At 42.5% G+C, this 24,758-nt stretch overlaps 1 protein-coding gene across 1 annotated transcript; it reads left to right on the top strand.

The window, feature by feature from the left end:
• Positions 1-1,600: 1,600 nt before the first annotated feature.
• On the top strand, positions 1,601-24,096 carry ATP6AP2 (ATPase H+ transporting accessory protein 2). Its single transcript, XM_008989147.5, has 9 exons — positions 1,601-1,773; positions 9,665-9,795; positions 12,195-12,326; positions 14,663-14,758; positions 14,934-15,071; positions 16,072-16,125; positions 16,987-17,136; positions 18,141-18,260; positions 23,008-24,096. The coding sequence occupies exons 1-9, from the start codon at positions 1,737-1,739 to the stop codon at positions 23,200-23,202; spliced, it is 1,053 nt and encodes a 350-aa protein (XP_008987395.1). The 5' UTR covers positions 1,601-1,736; the 3' UTR covers positions 23,203-24,096.
• The last annotated feature ends 662 nt before the right edge of the window (positions 24,097-24,758 follow it).

A 24,758-nucleotide genomic window follows, 5' to 3' on the forward strand; every position in this document is an offset into this window, starting at 1 on the left:
TTTCTTGACGTTGGGTGAGGATATCGACTCTACTCCCTAAACTGAGAGTGGCTTTGGTAAGCATAATGTGTTCTAGAAAGTTCAAACTATTTAGGGAGTGTTTTTCTTTTCCTTTTTTTGCTTTCTTTCTTTTTTAATAAAGAGACAGGGCCTCGCTATGTTACCCAGGCTGGTTTCAACTCCTGCTGTCAAAGGATCTTCCCTCTTCGGCCTCTCAAAGTGCTGGGATTACAGGCATGAGCCACCACACCTGGCCTCGAAAGTGTCTTTCTGATTCAGTTTTCAGTTGGGCAAGGTTTTCCTAGAGTGGGTCTGCTACCTTGGGAACTCTTGGGGTCACTGCTTTTAACTCACTCTCATTTTTTTTCACCCTCAGAAAACTCCAGGAAGAAAATGGAGACTGGGAACTGAAGAAACAGTAAGGCATTTCCCCCTCCCCACCCTGTCTTACATTTGTGCACTAAACCATGCTCAAATGCCTTCAATGGCTTAGTGTAGGTCTCTTAGGTACAATTTAAGATCCTCAATAAATATGTCCCTAACTGAAAGTTTTAGCTCTGTGCCTCCTCTCTTATATGATCTCTTCTTTGATCAAACTGATGCACACTTGATGGGCCTTTCTCCCCTCCTTGCCTACAGTTTTCACTGGAACAACCTCCCTATCTCCTATCCTTGGATATGAAACTATTTCCACGTTTCAAGGTCATCAGATGGGGTGTCATTTTCTGCCTGCAGACGCCATAGTGTGTCCCTTCTTGCCTCACATCATAGGCAAAATACTATGAACTGCGGGAGGCAAGGATTTTAGTCTAATTACTACGTCTAGCCTTCATACATCCGCATGGAACACCTTGCCCAGATTGGAAACTGAGTGAATGGGCAAATTGAGTTATTAATTAACTTTCTGTCCCATAACTCCTTGTACATCAGAAAGTCTTTGGAGGTGGACTTGCCAGATTTAGCGAATCAAAATATAGGATACCCATTTATATTTGAATTTCAGATAACCAGTAATAGTTCTTTTACTACAAGTATGTCCTATAAATTAATTGCGACATAATAACAAATAATCTGTTTATATGACATTCAAATTTAACTGGGGGTCCTGTATTTTATCTGGCAACACTATGTGGAGGGCAGGGGTTCCCCGAGGTGCCTGGCTTCTTCCCAGCAGGTGCTTGGCGTCTGTGTACTTGTTAGAGCGAAACCCCAACCAGCCCCGCCTTTCACAGCTGGCGTCCGTAGCGGGGCGGAGGCACAAGATCAGAAGAGACTGACACTCTGGTTGGAGACCATCGCTCGAGACTGGCAGAAAGGTCTGCACTCGAGAGGCCGCCTCACCCCGTGGGTTCAAAGACCCCTCTACTGGCTCCACCACCCCCTCTGACCACCCGTCCTACGCTCCACCTCGTGACCCGTCATCACTGACCTGGGAGGCGGGACTGCCCGGCTTGTCAATCGCTGCCTCCCATTGGCAGAGCTCTCCATCCGTTACTTTAACCCCGCCCATCAGACCGAAGCTTCCCAGGTTACGTCTATTCCGTAGACCGCGGCGTAGCTGGTGATTGGGGGAGAAAGCGGCAGCTGTCCCTGCGGAGGCGACGAAGGGAGGGGACCCGGGAGTCTGGACGAGTCCGAGCGAGTCCGAGCGCGTCACCCCCTCAAGCTGCAATAGTCGCCCGTGTCCCGCCGGTCAGCTCCGTGTCGCCCCGCACTGCTGCGGCCGCCACGGCACCATGGCTGTGTTTATCATGCTCCTGGCGTTGGTGGCGGGTGAGGAGCCGGGGGCGGGCAGGCGTACCTTGGGAGGCCCTGCGCCGCTGGGCTTGGGGGTCGGGGGCGGCTGCGGGCAAGTGGCTGCGGGGCGGGTGCCGCAGTGCGGTCAGTCGCGGAGGCCTCACCTCAGCCTCCTCCCCATCAGCATCTTCTCCGGATCGGCCGTGGCAGCGCGGCCAGGCCGCCAGGGCCTGGCTGCGTAGGGGGCCCCTGAGGCGGCCTCCACCATCCACTTCTTTGCGGAAGGCGCGGCCGGCCGGCCTCTTCCGCCTGGAGAGGCTCTTAGGAGTACGGAGATGCATTTCTCAATGAACTGCTAAACCGCAGCCTATTGCGAAGAAGGGAAGGCAGACTTTTTAGCTGCCACTGGCTGCCGCGATGTTTTTGCATTTGTCTGGTGTCTTCATTTCTAGTAGTTGTCATCAGTAATTGCTGAAATCTCCTCCCTCATATATATTTCATGATGCAAAAGTTGAGATGGAGTCATTGTTTTTATATGATTCTTTCTTTTCTTTTCTTTTTTTGAGATGGAGTTTTGCTCTTGTTGCCCAGGCTGGAGTGTAATGGCGCGATCTCGGCTCACCGCAACCTCCGCCTTCCGGGTTCAAGTGATTCTCCTGCCTCAGCCTCCCGAGTAGCTGGGATTACAGGCACCCATCACCATGCCCAGCTAATTTTTGTATTTTTAGTAGAGACGGGGTTTCACTGTGTTGGCCATGCTAGTCTTGAACTCCTGACCCCGTGATCTGTCTGCCTTGGCCTCCCTAAGTGCTAGGATTACAGGCGTGAGCCACCGCACTCGGCAGTATGATTTAAGGCGAATACAAAACACCCCTTAATAGCTTGTCACAGTTCCAAATTTTAAGGATATGGAAACTAGGATATGAGTCACATATTTAGGGGCACATGTCAATAAGTGGTAGCTTTCTGAGTAGAACCTAGGTTCCCAAGCATTCAGCAAGAGGAGAAGAAATCAGCTAATACGTGGCCTCTTACTGCTTATCATGTGGTAATGTATTTCACCTGACAGCAATCCTTAGAAGATGGTATCATCTTCGTTTTGCAGGGCAATCAACCTAAATAAATTACCCAGTGCTAAACAGGTAATAGCAAAGCTGGATTTGATTTCAGATGAGCTGGTGCCATGGATGGGCCTTTCCCATTATATATGTTGTGTTGCCCAGGTAACGCTATTACTGTATGAGAATGTGGGAGTGATGGGGGCTAAGATTGGAGGCACAGACAGTAGTGAACAAGAGGCCAAGTTGAGAACAGCTTGGAGGAATGCGTGCTCCGATCCTCAGTGTGTCAGTTTAAAACCTATGGGAGTCGGGGGGCGGTGGCTCACGCCTGTAATCCAGCACTTTGGGAGGCCGAGGCAGGTGGATCACCTGAGATCAGGAATTCGAGACCAGACTGGCCAACATGGCGAAACTCCATCTCTACTGAAAATACAAAAATTAGCCGGTCATGGTGGGGCACACCTGTAATCCCAGCTACTCAGGAGGCTAAGGTACGAGAATCACTGAAACCCGGGAGGCGGAGGTTGCAGTGAGCCAAGATCATGCCACTGCACTCTAGCCTGGGCGATAGAGCCAGGCCTTGTCTCAGAAGCAAGCAAACAAACAAACCAAAAACCTGTGTGAGGTGTTGGGAGGTCCTGCTTTTGGAATGGCAATTTAATTCTGCACCAGGATGCTCTTGAAATCTGCAGATCTCCTCTGTCCCTAGAGGTGCTGGATTTTGTGTGTTAATAATAGCTATGTTGTATCCATGCCCCAAACGTTTTAGAGTTCTTTCTTCTATTTCTGGCTCTGGAAAGATCATTCTGATCTACTGAGATACTTTGAGGGAATTAATTTTAATTCAGTTTTCGAAATTTAAAAAATATTCCCTTTGATCCTGTGGTTTAACTGAACGTCTATTGAGATTCCATGTTTTAATGTTTTGACTGATATTATTTTGATTCAGTGAGGTGTAGGCTTTTCTGTTTTGGGTCTGAGATAAAATAATTGCCTCTGCACATGGTTTGAACATGCTTGCCTTACTAGCATAGCCAAGTTCATACAGAACAAGAACCCGATCCTGTCAGCTTCTTAATTGCTCAGTCTTGTCAGATGAGGTTCAATTATTATTTTCCACAATGACTAAATGTGATGTAATGGAAAACATCTTTAAGAGCTCTGATTTCTCTATTCCAGGCAGAAGCAAAAATAGAAATCCTTTAAAACCATATTACCAAACTAGAGAGAGCACTAAGGACTTAAAGACAGAGGAAGGGAACTAGGGTTTTGAATACCGTATTATGAGGAGTATTTGAAAAAAAATCAGATACTTAGCCTGGAGAAGAAAGGCCAAGGGTGAACCCATGGAATTTGAAGTGATGTCATGTAGAAGAGAAGAGAGCTAAGACCCATTTTATTATTATTGTTATTGATTGATTCCATCCACCATTCATAGACGATCATAGCACAGTATAGTGGAGTTCCTAGAGGGAAGGACACTTAGCCCAGACTGAGGAGGCTGAGGAAAATTTCCCATGGGAGGTGCCTCCCAGGGCTAATTTGTGAAAAGTTGGGGTGGGAAGAAAAGGTATTTGAAACAGAACAGCATGTGTAAAAGCATAGCAATGTGGGAGCAAAGGGGCAAGTAGTTTGGCGGGGCTGAAATGTACAGGGATTAAGTTGCGGAGATCCCAGAAAGAAGGTTGATGAGGTTCCTTGGGTGTTAATGTTTTTGGGTTTTGCCTCAGAGTCTCTGGGCAGTGAGAGAAGGCATTTAAGCAGAAGGGTAAATGAACAGATCTGTATTTTGAAGCAGTTATGGGAAAGGCTAGATTGGAGAGTGGCATGACAAGGGTCATAAGGCAACCAATTCTAGCAAACCTGGTGAGGACCTGAAGAGCATGCCCTGGATATAGAGAGGAAAAGATTCGTGAGATAAGAAAAACAAAATCAAATTCGGTGGCTAATTACCTGTGTTGCTGAGGAATGATTTAAAGACGACCGATTCCAGCCACTGGGTGGAAGGTGGTATCATCCTTCGAGACAGAGAATACAGGAGAAGCGTGTGGAAAGATGGTGAATTTGGTGTTTTGGTGTTTGCAGCCTTAGGAGTAGATGAGCTCAGCCCGGGAGAGATGTAGAATAGGAAAGCAGTGAGAGTCAAGAATGGAGCCCTCAGATCTACAAAGTGGAATATGCTAGGTGGTCCATTTGGATCTCAGAAGAATGTACTAGAACTTTTATTTATGTCTTTTTTGTTCTTGTTTTTGAAACAGGGTCTCACTCTGTCATCCAGGCTGGAGTGCACTGGTGTGATCACGGCTCACTGCAGCCTTGACCACCCAGGCTCGAGCGATTCTCCACGTCAGCATCCCTAGTAGCTGGGATCACAGGTGCATGCCATCATACCCAGCTAATTTTTTATTTGTTTTTGTAGAGATGAGGTCTCAAACTCTTGGGCTCAAGTGATCCTCCTGCCTCAGCCTCCCAAAGTGCTGGGATTACAGGCAGATGTGAGCCATCTCACCGAGCATTCATCTATCTATCTACCTAACTATCTGTCTTGCTTTTTTTTTTTTTTTTGAGACGGAGTTTTGCTCTTGTTACCCAGGCTGGAGTGCAATGGTGCGATCTTGGCTCACTGCAACCTCCGCCTCCTGGGTTCAGGCAATTCTCCTGCCTCAGCCTCCTGAGTAGCTCAGATTACAGGCACGCGCCACCATGCCCAGCTAATGTTTTGTATTTTTAGTAGACACGGGCTTTCACCAAATGACCAGGATGGTCTCGATCTCTTGACCTCGTGATCCACCCGCCTCGGCCTCCCAAAGTGCTGGGATTACAGACTTGAGCCACCGCACTCGGCCTCTTTTTTTTTTTAATTGAGATGGAGTTTTGCTCTTCTTGCCCAGGCTGGAATGCAATGGCACAATCTCGGCTCACCACAACCTCCGCCTCCCAGGTGCAAGCATTTCTCCCGTCTCAGCCTCTGAGTAGCTGGGATTACAGGCATGCGCCACTATGCCTGGCTGATTTTCTATTTTTTTGGTAGTGACACGGTTTTACCATGTTGGACAGGCTGGTCTCAGACTCCTGACCGCAGGTGATCTGCCTGCCCCAACCTCCCAAAGTGCTGGGATTACCAGTGTGAGCCACCATTCCTGGCCTAATTTTTTTATTTTAAGTAGAGATGGGGTTTCACTCTCACGGCCAAGCTAGTCTTGAATGCCTGGCCTCAAGTGATCCGCCTGTCTCGGCCTCCCAGAGTGCTGGGATTACAGGTGTGAGCCACCATGCCTGGCCTATTTTTATCTTATCTCTTTTTGAATAATAAATGTGAGATATTTTGTAGACTGTCCCTCAATTGGGGTTTATCTGATGTTTTCTCATAATTAGATTGGGAAAAATACTACACAGGTATCTTATCCTTTCAAAAAATTGTATTTTTGTGTGCTTTGGAAAATAGTACAAATACATAATCTGTTACTATAGTAGAAGTGTATACTTTACATGGAGAGGAAGGATGAGAGGGAGAGAGAGAAGAGAGGAAGACTGCTTTCCAGTTTTGTGCTGACAGGGTTGAAATCTAAAAAGGTTGGCCACCACTGCTTTAAAGGACAGGAAGGGAAAGAAACAGAGGAGAAGCAGTCAAAGGGGTCGCAAGGAAAACCAGGGACTGTGGCTGCATGCAGACCAAAGCAGGGGCCTTTAAGGAGGGAGTTGCCAGTATCAAACGCTTTGGGAAGTTAGATAAAATTAAGGGAAGGAAATTGCCTTTTTAGTTTAGTGAGTTGTTTCAGTGGTATGGTGGCCTTGGAAGTTATGGGTGGCTGGGTGTAGTGGCTCATGCCTGTAATCCCAGCACTTTGGCCGAGGCAGGCAGATCATTTGAGATCAGGAGTTCAAGACCAGTCTGGCCAACATAGTGAAACCCAATCTCTACCAAAAAAATACACAAGTTATCCAGACATGGTGGCATGTGCCTGTAGTCCCAGCTATTTAGGAGACTGAGGCAGGAGAGTAATCTCTTGAACCTGGGAGGCGGAGGTTTCAGCAAGCCGAGATCCTTACCACAGCACTCCAACCTGGGTGACAGAGCAAGACTCTGTCTCAAAAAAAAAAAATTATGTGGGTTAGGTAGTAAACGTAAAATGAAATATAGAAGCCAACAGTGGTTGACAGCTCTTCCTGCATTCTTCCTCTGAAGGGGAGCAGAGGCTGGTAGCTGGTGGAGACTGGTAGGACCAAAGGAGGTTTGTTATGGTTTTAGTTATAGAATGGGAGTGCCCTGAGTATATTTTTATGCTGAAGTGAAAGGTCCAGTGGAGAGGGAGAAAATCGGTGGTTTGAGGTGTGACTTCATTCATTCATTAACTCAACAAGTACTTACTGAGCACCTATGTGTCAGGCTCTGTTCTCAGCCCTGGGTATAGTGTGTGAACAAGATGCACTGAAATCCCTGCCTTCATGGATCATATATTCTATAGGGCCATCTTTTGATGCCTATTACCATATAGCCACCTAACTCTTGATATGTTATCTGTCCTAGAATAGTGGCTTACTTAATAAACAGTGAAGGAATGAAGGTCCCTAAGAAGGCTGAACACAGGATTATCTTAGACTGGAGGAGGGACATCCCTGCCCTCATGTCTGGAGGGAGAGGAGGTACAGATAGGGGCTTATGCAGAAAAGTTTGTGGTGGGGAGAGGAAGCAGGTAGCTCAAGAAATTCCTCTGTTTTCTCTGTGAAGCTGGAGATGAGGTTATCTGTGAGACTGAGTGGGGGAGCGAAAGCATAGGAAGTTGAAAGTTAGGAAGCTCATTTCAGTTCAGTACAAGGAAAAACTTCAAAGGACTAGAATGTTGGGACAATGGAGCCAGTTGCCGGCAAGTATAGTTCATATATTGAGGTGGTGTCCCCATCACTGGTAGTATTCAAATAGAGGAGGGATGACTTTCTGCCAGGTCTCCCTGAGACATGCTTATACCTATAAGCAGAAATTTGGACAAATGACCTTTCTCTGAATAGGAGTCCCTGACTCTAAGGTTTTCTAAAGCTCTGGGCTTCTGAAGGACTGTTGTACAGGCATGGAAGTTGAAACTAACTATGAAGTTGAGGCAAATTATTTGGTATAGGTTTGCTGGATTGAATGAGTAGGGCCATGTCTCAAAACAAGGGTGTCCAAATCAAACTATGGTTTCTTAAATGTGTATGGTACCTGGGGCCGGGCATGGTGGCTCACACCTGTAATCTCAGCACTTAGGGAGGCCGAGGCAGGCCGATCACCTGAGGTCAGGAGTTTGAGACCAGCCTGGCCAACATGGTGAAACCCCATCTCTACTAAAAATACAAAATTTAGCCAGGCATGGTGGCATACGCTTGTAATCCCAGCTACTTGGGAGGCCAAGGCAGGAGAATCGCTTGAACCTGGGAAGCGGAGGTTGCAGTGAGCCAATATCATGCCACTGCACTCCGGCCTGGGCGACACTGCGAGACTCTGTCTCAAAACAAAAAACAAAATATGTTGTGGTACTTGGGAAGCATAGGTCTCCTGCTTCCCCATTTTTCTTAGTGTTTGCAATAGTACTGCTTTAGTGAACCAAGATCTCTATCAGTTACAAAAGGCCATTCCATTCTGCTAATTTTTTAGTCTGTCTTCAGCTAGAGCAGTTTGGAAGTTCCTGTTCTGACAGCTCTGCTGGATTGAAACTTGTAACTCTTCGTGTATCAGCACCATCCTGAGGCCTTTTATTTACTGTCAATACTGCAACATCAAAACATTTACTGTTGCTTCTATGTTACTTTATTTCCATACCCTGTTAGTGGTACTTTCCTTAGGTCAAGAGAGTAACACTGATGCTTTATGAAGTCTAATTTTCCCATACTACGTGTGTAACATCTGTTCTGGACTTGGAGCTAAATGTTTCATAGCAACCCAAAGCTTCCATTAGCTGCTTGTCCCTGTGTAAGCTAGATATCACTAGGTTAATAGATAATGGATGAAGAGGCCAAATACTTCATCCTTAGCTGTGGAGGGCTTATAAAATAGTCCCTTTATTCTTATCTTTATCTTTTAATTCCAAATCCTTAGACTAGTTGACTTTATCATTACAGAATACCTTTTCTTACCCTCTTGACATGTCAACTACAAATACTATTTCCTGGACTTCGTTTCTAAAGTCTGAAGAAGTGTTTTTATGTTTCCATTTGTGACATGTATGCCCCAACCCACCCTCGCCACATTTGACAGGCCTCACTTCACTAGGGTTGCCTGTAGGACGTAAGGAAACATATTACCTATCCTAAGACATACTAACCTGCCAAAATCTTATAATGCCATACTAGGAACTTTGTGAATTTCCATTATGTAGGGAGGATTGCTGATATAAATAATTTAAAGATTTCAAGTTTCTTTTCTTCCTTTTTAGTCTGTGTCTGGGTTTTGTTTTTTTTTGTTGTTGTTTTTTAAGTTTTGGAGCTATGCCACTGATTTCTAATTCCTGCCAAATTGCCACATGCCTCTATTAAGAGCCATCAGTCGGAAGGTGTCTGTATCATTAGGAAACCTGTTTTATAGTTGTCCCTTTGTTGATCTCTTCTCGAGATTTTGTTTGTTTCTTGTTTTTATCAGGTAGCCTCTGAACCAGAATAGGTCCAGAGAGGCTCTGATAGTTGTACTTCTGCTCTAGCACGATGTATGGACTTAAATTCTTAGAGCGATACTTTGAAGAAGAATTTGTTATTGTTTAGGACTCAGCATTTTGACCAATCATAATTCAATATGCTAAGTCAGTGGTGAGTGGGGAAACATGTATTATATTGAATAATTGTCAAGGTAAAAGATTTACAATGTTGATAATTCATTTCCTAATCTGTGTTCTTTTCAGGTGCTTTGGGGAACGAGTTTAGTATATTAAGATCACCAGGGTCTGTTGTTTTCCGAAATGGAAATTGGCCTATACCAGGAGAGCGGATCCCAGATGTGGCTGCATTGACCATGGGCTTCTCTGTGAAAGATGTATGTATATATTGTTTTAAATGTTGGGAGCTGCTTCTAAGAACATTTTTACTGATTTCTGCTAATAGCCCAAGAAAGCATCAAACAAACATGGGTACATTTGGTACAGATTACAAAAGTTAAAAATCTCATCTGGACCAGGCACAGTGGCTCATGCCTATAATCCCAGCACTCTGGGAGGCCGAGGTAGGAGGATCAGTTGAACCCAAGAATTTGAGACCAGCCTGGGTGACATAGTGAGACCCCTATCTCAATTAAAAATAAATGAATTAATTTTTAAAAAGCCCATTTGTGATTGGGAAGATTTTGGATAAGTGCTTCAAGCTTGGCTTCGGAAACAAATCATTAGAAATCATTAACTATGTAATTATTTATTCATAGTAGTGAAATTCTTTGTATATTAGAGAATATATCTGTCCTGCTATTAATAGGATATCTACTTTGTTTTTGTTTTTTTTAGTATAGGTGATAGATTCACTATGATAAAATATATATGCATTATGCCTGAGGTTAGGAAAATAGTGTGGTTAGTGGCCATGGGGCAGCCAAGGACCTTGATTTCCTAGAATGAAGCTATGACCTGTTGTAGTGATTGGTTGCTTATGTGATTATAGGGGGTGGGAGGGTCTATACCCAGTCAATCTCAGAGATTGGAAGCTAAGGGCTTAGAAGAAAGGAAATGCAACTTGCTCTGTGCTATCATCTCCTTCTCTTTGTAAGTCTGGTGCTTTTGATGTGGTCTCTCAATATGTATCGTCAGCCACTGAAAGGAACTTTTCTCCAAATCCTGAGCACCCTCGAAACCAGAAGCTCTGCATGGGAACTGCTTCACTGCCAGGCCTGAGGGCAGAGCCCCTGAGCTCTTTGCAGTCCTTCGGCATCCAAAGTGAACATGATTGGTTGTTTACATTTAAGGATAAAATTTGTACCTAGTTCTTTTTTTAGAGACAGGATCTGGCTCTGTCACCCAAGCTGAGTTTGAGACTGTGTGGCTCACTGCAGCCTCAAAATCCAGTGCCCAAGTGAGCTTCCTGTTTCAGCCCCCTGCCTCAGCCTTCTGAGTAGCGAGGACTACAGATGCATGCCATCATGCCCAGCTAATTTTTTAATTTTTTGTAGAGACAGGGTCTCGCTATGTTGTCTAGGCTGGTAGGTCTTTAACTCCTGGCCTCAAGCAACCTTTCTGCCTCAGCCTCCCAAAGTGCTGGGATTACAGGCATGAGCCACCACACCCAGCCTATGCCTAATTCTTTTTTTGTTTTTTTTTTTCCGACAGAGTCCTGCTCTGTCACCCAAGCTGGAGTGCAGTGGCCCAATCTTGACTCACTGCAACCTCCGTCTCCCAGGTTCAAGTGATCCTCCCACCTCAGCCTCCCCAGTAGCTGGGACCACAGGCACACAACAACACCATGCCCAGATAATTTTTGTATTTTTTGTAGAGACAGGGTTTAGCCGTGTTGCCCAGGCTGGTCTCGAACTCCTGGACACAAGCAATCTACCTGCCTCAGCCTCCCAAAGTGCTGGGATTACAGGCATGAACCACCATACCCAACCATCTAGTTCTTTGTATTGTTTTGTTTTGTTTTGTTTTGTTTTGTTTTGAGACGGAGTCTCGCTCTGTCACCCAGGCTGGAGTGCAGTGGCGCGGTATCAGCTCCCTGCAACCTCTGCCTCCCAGATTCTCCTGCCTCAGCCTCCCAAGTGGCTGGGATTACAGGTGCCCGCCACCAAGCCTGGCTAACGTTTTGTATTTTTAGCAGAGACAGGGTTTCACCATGTCGGCCAGGCTGGTCTCGGACTCCTGACCTCAGATGATCTTCCTGCCTCGACCTCCCAAAGTGCTGGGATTATAGGTGTGAGCCACTGCGCCCGGCCCCAACCATCTAGTTCTTTATAACCTTAAACTTGACTACAGATGGCTGTTAAAATAACTTTGAGAAAATAGTTAATAGGAATTGTTTTATTTATAAAGAGGATGTTTGCATGACCATCTTGCTATGTCACTGTGAAAGATAAACGCGATGCTGTATATAAGGGCAGAAAATGGTGTGGGAGAAGAAAATGTCCATGGCTGCCTGAAGAAAAGAATTAGTTTGCAATCTGAAATTTGAAAAGTACCTATGGTTTCCTTGCCTGCTTTTTTTCCACAAAAGGTGTGAGATGACTTACTATTAGACTTTGTTTCCAGTCCGTAGAATTTTAAGAAAATGAAGAGGGTCAAGATCAGCGTTCTTGATCAGGAGATTGCAACAACTGGCATAAATAAAATGTTTACTTTCCCTGTGAATTTTCTTTGTCACTGTCATCCCAGAACCCCTTAACTCTGCTTGTTAGATGTTATTGGAGGGGTGGGTTCCTGAGTTGATAATCAAGCACCGTTTGTGCTTTTCAACGTTTAGGACCTTTCTTGGCCAGGACTCGCAGTAGGTAACCTGTTTCATCGTCCTCGAGCTACCATCATGGTGATGGTGAAGGGAGTGGACAAACTGGCTCTACCCCCAGGCAGTGTCATTTCATACCCTTTGGAGAATGTGAGTATTTTTTATAATAAAAAAATTAAAGGGATGCATTTTACATTTTCCCTTGTCAGCTGTCATTATGCATTCCATTCTAAACATACTTCTCTTACCTGTTTCTGATGCACAGTTGCTTTTGAAATTCTTTCAAAAACATAATTTTTTAAGAAAATTACATGATGATTATAATCAATTGAGACTTGGCTGTTCTCTGTGGATGAGAGTACTGTTTAAGATAAGAGAGAAATTGCCCCTCTCAAAAGGAGAAACCAGTTGTGGATGTATACTGCTGCCATTTTCCTGGCCACTGGCTTGTCATCTTCCCTGAAGGATTTTACCTCTTTGTGTGTGTAAGGACAGTGGAAGCTGCTTGCTGGCTCACTTACTCCTTCACTGGCCATTCTGGCATTGTGGGTGACTGTGCTGATCTGAGAGGTCCTCCTTCCATTATAAGCATATAGAAGTGCTTCAAAGAATGTCACAAAAACATTTTTACTAGCATAACTAAACCTGAATGCAAGACGGGGTGGTACACACAAGTGTTACATATGGATGGGAAACACAGAAGCCATACTGGTGAGCAGGAGCTAACACTGAAACTGTGTTTGCTGTGGAAAGCCAGGGACTAGCAAATGCTGTCAACTTGTTCTTGAAAAGAGGACTAGTAAAACCCCAGGTACCTCAGGGCTGTTGCACAGGAAGGAGCTGGCTTGCTGCCCTTGGCTGTTGGACACAGAGTCCCCAGAGACAAATTAGACTTATAGGCTTATGCTGTGCAGAGTGGTTCTTTCCAAATTCACATGACCAGCACCACAGGGATACCTCCACAGCCAAGGGCTCCTTTGGTAGAAGATGGAAGATGAGTGGAATTTAAAAAGCACCTGAAGGAAAAAAAAAATGCCATGAGAAACCAGGTGCAACAAACAGCATTCATCTCCTTAGAACTACGGATTATAGGCCAATTTTAAAGAGATTTAAAATTACATACATTAAAATTGCAAGGAAAAAAAAACAGGGCCAGTCATGGTGGCTCATGCCTGTAATCCCAGCACTTTGGGAGGCCAAGATGGGTGAATCACTTGAGGCCAGGAGTCCAAGACCAGCCTGGTCAACGTGGCAAAACCCCATCTCTACTAAAAATACAAAAATTAGCCAGGTATGGTGGTGTGTGCCTGTAATCCCAGCTACTCCAGAGGCTGAGGCGGAGAATCACTTGAACCCAGGAGGTGGAAGCTGCAGTGAGCCGAGATCATGCCACTGTACTCCAGCCTGGGCAATAGAGCAAGACTCTGTCAAAAAAAGAAAAAGTGATGCTGAGATTTCATCAGTAAGACATAATCACATTGATTTCTGCCTGTACCACGTTAGTGTTACTTTGCTACTTAAAAACATGGATCTTTAAGTAGTAAGGGAACTACTGAATGGAAGATCAACATAAGAAATCTCCATTAAAACAAAAACATGACTATACTGTTGTTTTAATACAGTAATACTGGGATCAAATAATTTTTTGAGGAGAAAAATAACCGTAATTTATTTTTTAAAATCATGTAGTGCAAAACAAATCTATAGGGATAGAAGTCAAAATTTTCGTTACCCTTGAGGGTGGAGGTAGTACTTCGAGGGTGCTGATAGTGTTCTGTGTCTTGATGTGGCTGGGCTACCTGAATGCATGTATTTGTAAACATTTGTTTAGCTATTACCCCAAGATTTGTACACTATATTATATGTATTTTACACTTTAATAAGACATTCAAGAAAAAAATTAGGTCTTATCACAATTGGTTACTTTAATAATATCATCATGTTCTAAGATAAAGGCTTCAGAAACCTTGTGACATGCTTAACACCTTATCTAAGAGTCTTTAGCTATCTGAAGACAAATGTTAAATCTCATTAAACATTTTTAAAATTTTGATATGAAAGATGAATTCCATTTTTATTTCAATTAAATTCAATACTCAGATTCCTCTAACGTCTTCAATGCAAGTTAAATAATGTATTGTGGAATACACATTCATCGTGGCACATTTAGTCAATATTGAAACCAAATGTATTGCTGCTTCAAATACATAAATGACCACCAGAAAATGGTTTGGACTATATACAGTGTTGTGTCCATCAGGTTTAAGTTATGTTCCACCGAAGCACATTGGGAGATACAGACTCAGCCTACCAGGGGGCTGTTTAACCTGTGCCTTCAGAAGGGCTTGTTTGGAAATGATTTGGGGCTTCTAAATTTCCATAAAAAATGCTGGAAAAAAAATTTAAGGCCTCTTTTTAAATACCATCTGAATGATTCTCCCCACTTTAGTTCACATAATCATTGCGTTCTTACTCTTAAATTTCAGGCAGTTCCTTTTAGTCTTGACAGTGTTGCAAATTCCATTCACTCCTTATTTTCTGAGGAAACTCCTGTTGTTTTGCAGCTGGCTCCCAGTGAGGAAGTAAGTGATAAAAGTTTTTAAGACATTTTTAAAAATAAGCTTTTATATTTAAAACTTTATTATGAAATGTAATTTTATGAAAATTTAATACTAATTTATAAACGATGTTGTCATACCTCTGTGTATTGGAATTAATCTGTAGAATGTGAGTTAAAATTTCCTATTCTTCTTACAGAGAGTGTACATGGTAGGGAAGGCAAACTCAGCGTTTGAAGACCTTTCAGTCACCTTACGCCAGCTCCATAATCGCCTGTTTCAAGAAAACTCTGTTCTCAGTTCACTCCCCCTCAATTCTCTGAGTAGGAACAATGAGGTAAGTGCAGTTATTCAACAAATACATGAATGTCATTATTAATTTCCCTCTTTTTAAAAAATAGAGGCAGGGTCTCGCTCTGTTGTCTAGGCTGGTCTCAAACTTCTGGCCTCAAGCAATCCTCCTGTCTCTGCCTCCCAAAGTGCTGGGATCACAGGCATGAGCCACTGTGTCTGGCCTCCCATTCCTTATACTACTTGAAATTTTGGTATTTTAGAAAATGAAAAATTGTGCCCATTTACTGCTGGGGTAGAGTCTTCTTTAGTGTAATTTTCTTAGGACTCTCATGAATAAACTGATCCTTTTTGTGAGTTGAGCTGTGGTAAATAGCATCACATTTTAGTACAAGGGTTGCCACCTATTAATTCAAACAGGCCAGAGGTCATAGGATCTACTTGGTGACTGGTGGAGCTGTGTGGATCTAGTAACTTGGAAACCGTTGTCCACTGCCTCTGCTCATGTGTTGCCATATTTTTCTCATTCATTCTGGACATTGCAGTGGAGGGAGCCACCTCTGCTTTTGACTCCTGTCCTTCAACTTCTCCATCTGCTTATGTACCCCCTTAACCATGTGGCATGCCACCTTTGAGGTGGCCTCCCCTCTTTATTTACTGTGGGTGACCAGGGCCATCATCTTTTATTCTCTGATGTGGAACCTATTCAAGGGAAGTGAGCAAACTGGGCCGATGGTAGGATCTCATTGCAGAGTACCTATCCTGATGCTTTGAAGGAAACCACTGGAGAACTTGCTTTATGGTTTTGTCAAAAATACAGCTATTGAGTGGCAGTCACTCCGCTACGGAATGGCTATCGCCTTTTTGTTAGGAAATAATGTTTTATGTGCATTTTCAGTTGAAGCAAACATACCAAATGAAAGATAATTACATAAATTCACTTATATGATCAACATTTGTAATATCTTGTCCCTTATTTGATAAATGGCCAAAAGATCTCTGGTGCACATTTAAAAGAATGCTCTTTTTTTTGGGGCTCTCTGAAGGTTGACCTGCTCTTTCTTTCTGAACTGCAAGTGCTACATGATATTTCAAGCTTGGTAAGTAGGCTGCTCTAATTTTCAGTTCCATTTATTTTGGTTTCTAGAGAATCCTTGAATGATAGTGAAGCCAGTTGAAAGGTTTGATTAAGTATGCCCTAGATTTATGATCCCATGAAAACTGAAAAATTAGTGGCGCTATTGGGAATTGTGGAGACATCCATGTTATAGTCAAATTATTTTACGTTTCTCCTTTTTAGGGAGAGACAGCATATCCTCCAAGAACACAAGCCTGGGCGTGAGAACACCCCAGACGTAGTCCTAACTTGGCTGTTGATTTCTCGTCAGACTTTAAGACTTAATTTTTAGCTATATCTTTGGGTCGAAAATAGAAATAATAGTTTGGACTAATAATGCTGTCAGTCAAGTCAAAAATGGATGAGATCTGTCTGAATGGTATTTTTTTGGTGAATGATTTTTTAAATCATCATTCTTGTTACGGAAATAGAAATTCTTACCTATTTGCTGTCTTATGAAGTTGTTTTCCAAACTTTTTCAACAGGTGTTGGTTCGGGGAGTTGGGAAGTATAGTGCATTCCTGGGATCAAACTGGTCCAGCCATCTGTTCTTTCATACCTTGGCCCACACCTGAGTTTTTAAAACTGAGGAATTTTGTTGAGAGCTTTTATTAAATATCCAGTGAGTCTTGTACTGCTCCTAAATGTGAGATTCGTGTTGGATTTATTAGAAACGCTTATTCAAGACAGTTTCTTTTGCCACCATTTTGGACTATTTGCATGTTGTGGTACACTGGTATGGTTTAGTTTAGCCTAGTTTAGGCATAAAACTTTAACTGGCTGTGTTTGACATCTTTCATCTTACTTTATCCACTACCTGTTTTGGTTTGTTTGTTCTCCTAAGCTGTCTCGTCATAAGCATCTTGCCAAGGATCATTCTCCTGACCTATATTCACTGGAGCTGGCAGGTTTGGAAGAAATTGGGAAGCGTTATGGGGAAGACTCTGAACAATTCAGAGATGCTTCTAAGATCCTTGCTGATGCTCTGCAAAAGGTAAATATCAATGCAGTATCAGAGGTTAGAGTATGAGCATTTCACTTTTGTCTCTTAATGGAAGAATCTGCTCTGTTAAACCCTGTTGATTGAAGACGTACTTGCCTTCTTTGGGGCTCCTCTAATTATGTTGGCCAAGGATGGAGTAGGGTCAAAGATGTATATTGATAAATTTCTTCCTAATGCTAGAAAGAACAGCATTAGGAAAAGTTACCTCACACAAAACTTTACAGAATTATTGTGGTAAAATATATATAACATAAAATTACCATTTTGACCACTTTTAATTGTACACCTGAGTGGTATTCAACACATTCACATGTTGTGCAGCCCTCACCATCTTCTATTTCTAGAACTTTTTTATCTTCCCCAACTGAAACTCTGTACGCCTTATTAAACACTATGAGATAACTGAAGTAGAATGCCCAGCACAGTCCCAGACACTTAGTAGATGCATAATCAGTACTAGCTCCCCTCTGCCCTTGAAATCGTTCACTGGCATCCTTTCAGTGAGGCTTCATATCTTAATCTCTGTGGATGTTTGTGATGAACCGGAGACCACTTAGGAAGGTTTCTTCATTTTTCTTTCCAATTTATCTCCCTCCAATTTATATGCTGACAAATTCAGTGTCTTCTTAAAGTAATTTTATTTTGAACATTTGAATATATGTTAAAAACATTTGAATATATGTTAACACTTTTCTGTATAGTTGAGCATAATCAAAACCTTTAAAACTTGCTTATTTTAAGAGGTAGTGTATTTCATGAGCCAGGAGGTAAGTGTACATTGTTACTGTAGTTGCACGAAAGCGTTACAAATAATTTTAATAAGTCTGTTTGAGGTAATGCATATGTTAATTAGCCAATGTGGACTTAAGCCATTCCACAGTGTATACATATTTCAAAACGGTATGTTGATGTGATAAATATATACGATTTTGTCAATTAAAAATGAAAAAAGTACACATTTGAGATTCCTAATAATGTTAATAACTAACTTTCAGTTTGCAGATGACATGTACAATCTTTATGGTGGGAATGCAGTGGTAGAGTTAGTCACTGTCAAGTCATTTGACACCTCCCTCATTCGGAAGACAAGGACTATCCTTGAGGCAAAACAAGCGGTGAGTTATAGATACTGCTTCAAAACGGTAAAATCAGCTTTCTATAAAAAACACAAACCAAGTCCCATATCACCTATGGGTGACATGAATGAGCAGTCAATAAATCTGAAAAACAATTTCAGTTAAAATATAAGCTGCTTGTTCACATAAGTATGTGTATTTTGCCTGTGATAATCAGTTCTTTGGGGTTATAATCAGATAATGCAAGAATTTGAGTTAGAGGTAAAAGTAAATCTGTCCAAGATTATAATTCAAATGTCAGTACACACAAGGAGACATCACAAGTTAATGTGGCGCCAGATGCCGTGGCATGCACCTTTAATCTTTGGCTCCTCAGGAGGCCAAGGTTGGAGGACTGCTTTAGCTCAGGAGTTTGAGGCCAGTCTGAGCAAACATAGCGAGAACCTGTTTTGAAAAAAAAGAAGTGAAGGTGTGTGGGAATGCTGTGGTGCCCACATCCTGTAGGCTCTGCTGTTCTAGGAGGCACATTGTCTTTGTGGCACAGTCCCTTAATTACTGAGATCCTCTGTGTGCCCCTCTTTATAATTTTCATTTACCTCAACAGGTTTTTGGGTATGGATGTTGCTTCAACTTTAAGCATTTAGAGGGTCAGGATTAAGCATTCCCATGGTTACTGGCCATGGGAAAACACATACATACGTGCACATTTACATACATACGTATATACTTAACGCTGCAGCAGAACCTAGGGAGGGTGATGGGAAAGAGTAGTGTAGATAATCCCTAACATCCTACACCCAAGAACATTGCTTAGGGCTGGCTGCATCACTTGCAGCATTTCAGATATCCAGTCAGTTACATACAGCCCCGCTTCAGACCCATTTGCAGCCCCCACCCTGCTCGGTTTTACTGACCTCAGTGTGGGACTTAGAGTCAGAAGGTCGAAGCCAGTGCCTATTTGAGATAGTCTAGTAATGACTGGTTTGAGATTGTTTCTTTCTAAATTAAACTGGGGATGGAAGGACCTCTGTTTCAGATAGCATGTCAGGGTAGACAACCCCCCCAAATTTCCTACCATAAAACATTTAGAAATGCTTGATAAAAGTAGACCTTTTAAAAAGTACACAGTTTGGCCCGGGTGCAGTGGCTCAAGCCTGTAATCCCAGCACTTTGGGAGGCTGAAGCAGGAGGATCATCTGAGGTCAGGAGTTCCACACCAGCCTGGACAACATGGTGAAACCCCGTCTCTGCTAAAACTACAAAAATTAGCCAGGTGTGGTGGTGGGCACCTGTAACCCCAGCTACTTGGAAAGCTGAGGCAGGAGAATCGCTTGTACCCTGGAGGCGGAGGTTGCAGTGAGCCACGATTGCGCCACTGCACTCCAGCCTGGGAGACACAGCGAGACTCCATTTCAAATAAATAAAAAACTTAAAAAATAAAAAATAAGAAGTACATAGTTCGGCTTGAAAGAAAGGAAAATTCTCTTACAGAGTAAATAAAGAAGAGAAATCTGAATGTGGTAAGCAGGCCACCCTAAGTATGTTTGCCAGCCAGATGACCAAGAGGCCTTTGGTGCCTTGTGTGTGGGGAATGGGAACGGACACCTCCAGGTAAAGCTGGGGACCCTGAAAGAGCTGTGCCCTCAGCAAGAGGGTAGACTGGAAAACAATCTGCCTGCCAGCAAAAGGAAATAGAAAGGCACCTGGGCTCTGGGTGGCTGGCACATGTGTTGACAGTGGGAATGCCTCCCAGAGAATTTTTCTTTTTCTTTTTTCTTTCTTTGAGATAGGGTCTCACTCTGTTACCCAGGCTGGAGTGCAGTGGTGCAATCTCAGCTCACTGCAGCCTCTGCCCCCCCAAGTTCAAACAATTCTCCCATCTCAGCCTCCCGAGTAGCTGGGACTGCAGGTGCACACCCCCATGCCCGGCTAATTTTTTTGTATTTTTAGTAGAGATGGGTTTTCGCCATGTTGCCCAGGCTGGTCTTGAACTCCTGGGCTCAAGCCATCTGCCTGCCTTGGCCCCCAAAATGCTGGGATTACAGGTGTGAGCCACCACACCTGGACCCACCTCCTCCTCTCACTCCTTCCCCTTCTCCTCCTCCCCCCTTCTCATCTCCTTTTCTTTTTCTTCCTTTTTTTCTTTTCTTTTCTTTTTTTCTCTTTCCCTCAACTCCATACTAATGCTCTTACCTACTTCATAGAGAAAAAGAGGCCTCAACATGAGGTTTCTTTTTTTCTGAGACTAAGTCTCGCTCTGTCGCCCAGGCTGGAGTGCAGTGACACAACTCTTACTGCAACCTCCACCTCCCGGGTTCAAGCGATTCTCCTGCCTCAGTCTCCCCAAGTAGCTGGGACTACAGGTGCTGGCCACTACAGCCAGCTAATTTTTGTACTTTTAGTAGAGACAGGGTTTTATCATGTTGGCCAGGCTGGTCTCGAACTCCTGGCCTCAAGTAATCTGCTCACCTCAGCCAACCAAAGTGTTGAGATTACAGGCATGAGCTACCGTGCCCAGCCTACGAGCTTTCTTTTTAGGGTGATAGAAATGTTCTAATATTTTGGCAATGACTGTGAACTCACCAAAATTCATTGAATTGTACACTTAAAATGGGTAGGAAAAAGAACCTGTTTATCAGGAAAAAAAAAAGGAAAGAAAGAGGTCTCCATGGGTGTGAAATCCTTTCACATTTTACTCAGCTCTGAGTTCCCCACAGGTAAATACGCATGTTTGTGTACCCATTCTCTCCCACAGTTGAAATCACTCTCTTCCATTAGTTTAAGGAGACAGTTAGGAGTGTAGGGAACATTTACTGAGTGCGGCAACATGCCAGGTGCTGGGGCTGTAGGGACAAATAGATCTCGGTTACATTTTCTTTTTCACCCTCACTGCCAGGCACCCTGCCCTGATGTCTCCCACCTCATTTGGCTGCTGCCTCCTAACTTGTCTGAACTCATCTGTCTCTCTGCTTCCCAGCTGGCTCCTCCCAAATCCATCCTACATATTGTCATCATAGTTATCTTTTTTCTTTTCTTTTCTTTTTGTCCCAGGCCAGAGTGCAGTGGTGCAGTCATAGCACATTGCAATTTCAAACTCCTGGGCTCAGGTGATCCTCCTACCTCAGCCTTCTGAATAGCCAGTTCTATAGGCTCGAGCCACCACACTCAGCTAACTTTTTATTTTAATGTCATCTTTTTAAGACAAACTTGATCATGTCACTTACTTTCTGCCTAAAGCTTATCAGTGGCTCCTTATTGCCCAAAGGCTCATGTCAGATTTTCTGTAGCTTCCCTGCTTCTAGCTTCATCTCCTGCTGTGTTCCTACTTTTAAAATTCTCTAGCCAGAATGAATGATGTTTCCCAAACAACGCCTTTTTCAGAATGAATTCAGTTTTTCAAACAATGTTTTTACACAGCTCTGTATTTTTAAAAAAATGTTAAGTGGATCATACATACATAAGTATATAACATATTTAATATTAAAGAATAAAAATAACACTATATGGCTCCATTTTCACGTGGCTATCAAGAACTGACACTGCGTAATTTATAAAGGAAAGAGGTTTAATTGACTCACAGTTCCCACACGGCTGAGGAGGCCTCAGAAAACTTACAATCATGGCGGAAGGCAAAGGGGAGACAGGCACCTTCTTCACAAGGCAGCAGGACAGAGAGAGAAAGTGCCATACTTTTAAACCATCAGATCTCATGAGCCCTCCCTATCATGAAAACAGCATGGGGGAAACCGCCCCTGTGATCCAGTCACCTCTCACCAGGTCCCTCTCTCGACATGTGGTGATTACAAATGGAGATATCAATAGCTTAAGAGAATGCTTGCTCCTCTGACGCTTCCTGTTTTCTCCCTCTACCCTCCCTCATTCGGAGGTAACTGCTGTCCTGGATATCATGTTAGTCATTCCCTTACTTTTCTTTACGGATTGACTACATTTGTAATTTGTCCTTAAACAGTATTGTTTGGTTTTCCCTGTATTCGAATTTTATATAAATGGAATAATACTATATGTATTTTTCTGTGTTCTTCATTCAGTCTTCTTTTTAAGATTCACTCAGGCTGACGAATGTAGCTGTAGTTATTTTACTATTACATAGTCTGCTGTGGGATACACCACAATCATCCATTCTGTTGATGATATTTTTGTTTTTTTGAGATACAGTCTCATTCTGTTGCCCAGGCTGGAGTGCAGTGATGCAATCTCAGCTCACTGCAACCTCTGCCTTCATGGTTCAAGGGATTCTCGTGCCTCAGCCTCCTGAGTAGCTGGGATTACAGGCGCCTGCCACCACACCCAGCTAATTTTTGTATTTTTAGTAGAGACAGCATTTCACCATGTTGGCCAGCAGGCTGTTCTCAAACTCCTGACCTCAGGTGATCTGCCTACCTCGGCCTCCCAAAGTGCTGGCATGACAAGCATGAGCCACCACACCCAGCCTTGTTGATGATATTCTTATACATGTCTCTTGGTACACATATAGAAATTCTCCATAGCGTATGGACTTACTGGATCACACGATATGTACACCATCAACTTTATTAGGTATTGCCAAATTTTCCCAAGCAGTTGGACTGGTTTATACCTCCACCATCAGTGCAAGTATCTTCTCCATGAAGGCGCTCCTTCTTGCTTCCTCCTAGTATAAGTAGCTCTTATGCCACTTATGAAGAAATGTTTCTTAGACAAATGAGTCATAGCCACTAGACTGGGCTAATTTCCTGTCTTAAAATTCTTCCCTCTTGATTTTTCTTTTTTTTTTTCTATATTGTAGAAGAACCCAGCAAGTCCCTATAACCTAGCGTATAAGTATAATTTTGAATATTCTGTGGTTTTCAACATGGTACTTTGGATAATGATCGGCTTGGCCTTGGCTGTGATTATCACCTCTTACAATATTTGGAACATGGATCCTGGATATGACAGCATCATTTATAGGATGACAAACCAGAAGATTCGAATGGATTGAACATTCCTTGTGCCAGAGTTAGAAGAGGGGGCTGGAAATTGGTTGTTTTGTTAAACTAGATCTTTTAGTGTGCTTTAAAGTAGACAGTATACTTTAAATTTATTTTAAGAAAATCAAATTTTGTTCTCTATTTTGTGTGTGCCTGTGATGTTTTTCTAGAGTGAATTATTGTATTACAGTATTGATGTGAATCAAACTGTGTGGTATAGATTCTGTAATCTTCTTGAATATCATGATATAGCCATTTAACCTGATTTCATTCTATTTAATGAATTTGGAAATATGCACTGAAAGAAATGTAAAACATTTAGAGTAGTTCATGTTATTTATGATGGAAAAAAATGCACTGAATTTATTAGACCAACTTATGAATGCTTAACTTCTTTACGCAGCATAGGAGAAAATCATGTTTGGGATATTGTATACGATGAATGATTTGTAAATGTCTTAATTTGATGTAAATAACTCTGAAACAAGAGAAAAGGTTTTTAACTTAGAGTAGCCCTAAAATATGGATGTGCTTATACAATCGCTTAGTTTTGGAACTGTGTCTGAGTGACAGAAGACAGCTGTTTTTAACCCTTTTCTGCAAGTTTGTTGACCCACATGGTCTAGTATGGCTACTAAAAATACTACATTGATCTAAGAAGAAACTAGCCTGTGGAGTATATAGATGCTTTTAATTACACACACAAAAATCCCTGAGGGACATTTTGAGGCATGAATATAGAATATTTTTATTTCAGTAACTTTTCCCCCTGTGTAAGTTACTATGGTTTGTGGTACAACTTCATTCCATAGAATATTAAGTGGAAGTGGGTGAATTCTGCTTTTTATGTTGGAGTGGACCAATGTCTATAAAGAGTGACAAATAAAGTTGATAATGATTCCAAATTGGTGTCATTGCAGTACTGCATCTATTTTGTATTATAAAAGCTTAACAAAACAGGCTTTTCTTTCTTTTCTTTTCTTTTTTCACTTCACAATTCTTTTATGACTGACACAGGCTTTTCTTGCATCAGGATTGGCTGTTTTGTTGTACAGATGATTTCATGCTGTTTCTTTTACATTTGTTTATTCTCACTTCCTCCTGAGATTTAGTACTAATAAAAGAAAGGCATTTTAATTACCATTCTTGTTACTGAATTTATATGGATTATATGAGAAATTCATACTTTATGTAGAAAAAGGTTAAATTTTTCTATAGCTTTTTTTTTTTTTTAATTAAAAACAGTTTAGAGACCAGTCTTGCTCTGTTGCCCAGGTGGAACTCCTGGCCTCCGGTGATTCTCCCACCTCAGCCTCTCCAGTAACTGGGATTACAGGTACCCACCACTGCACCCGGCCTTGTAGTATTTTTAAAGATGAATAAGCAACTAATTGGTTAGAATATGAAGGACTGTCTCAGGTAAAGGTTTAAGGTAACAATTGTTTTTTTCAAATAACATAGTAGAATCTTTAGCTTCATAATTACATAGCAAGATTATTTTAGTGTGAGCATTGTAGCCCTGACCCTGGGATCCTTCCTTGGGTTTATATTAGCTGTTTCTGCATCT

Source organism: Callithrix jacchus, chromosome X, assembly GCF_049354715.1.
Source record: "Callithrix jacchus isolate 240 chromosome X, calJac240_pri, whole genome shotgun sequence".
NCBI lineage: Eukaryota > Metazoa > Chordata > Mammalia > Primates > Cebidae > Callithrix > Callithrix jacchus.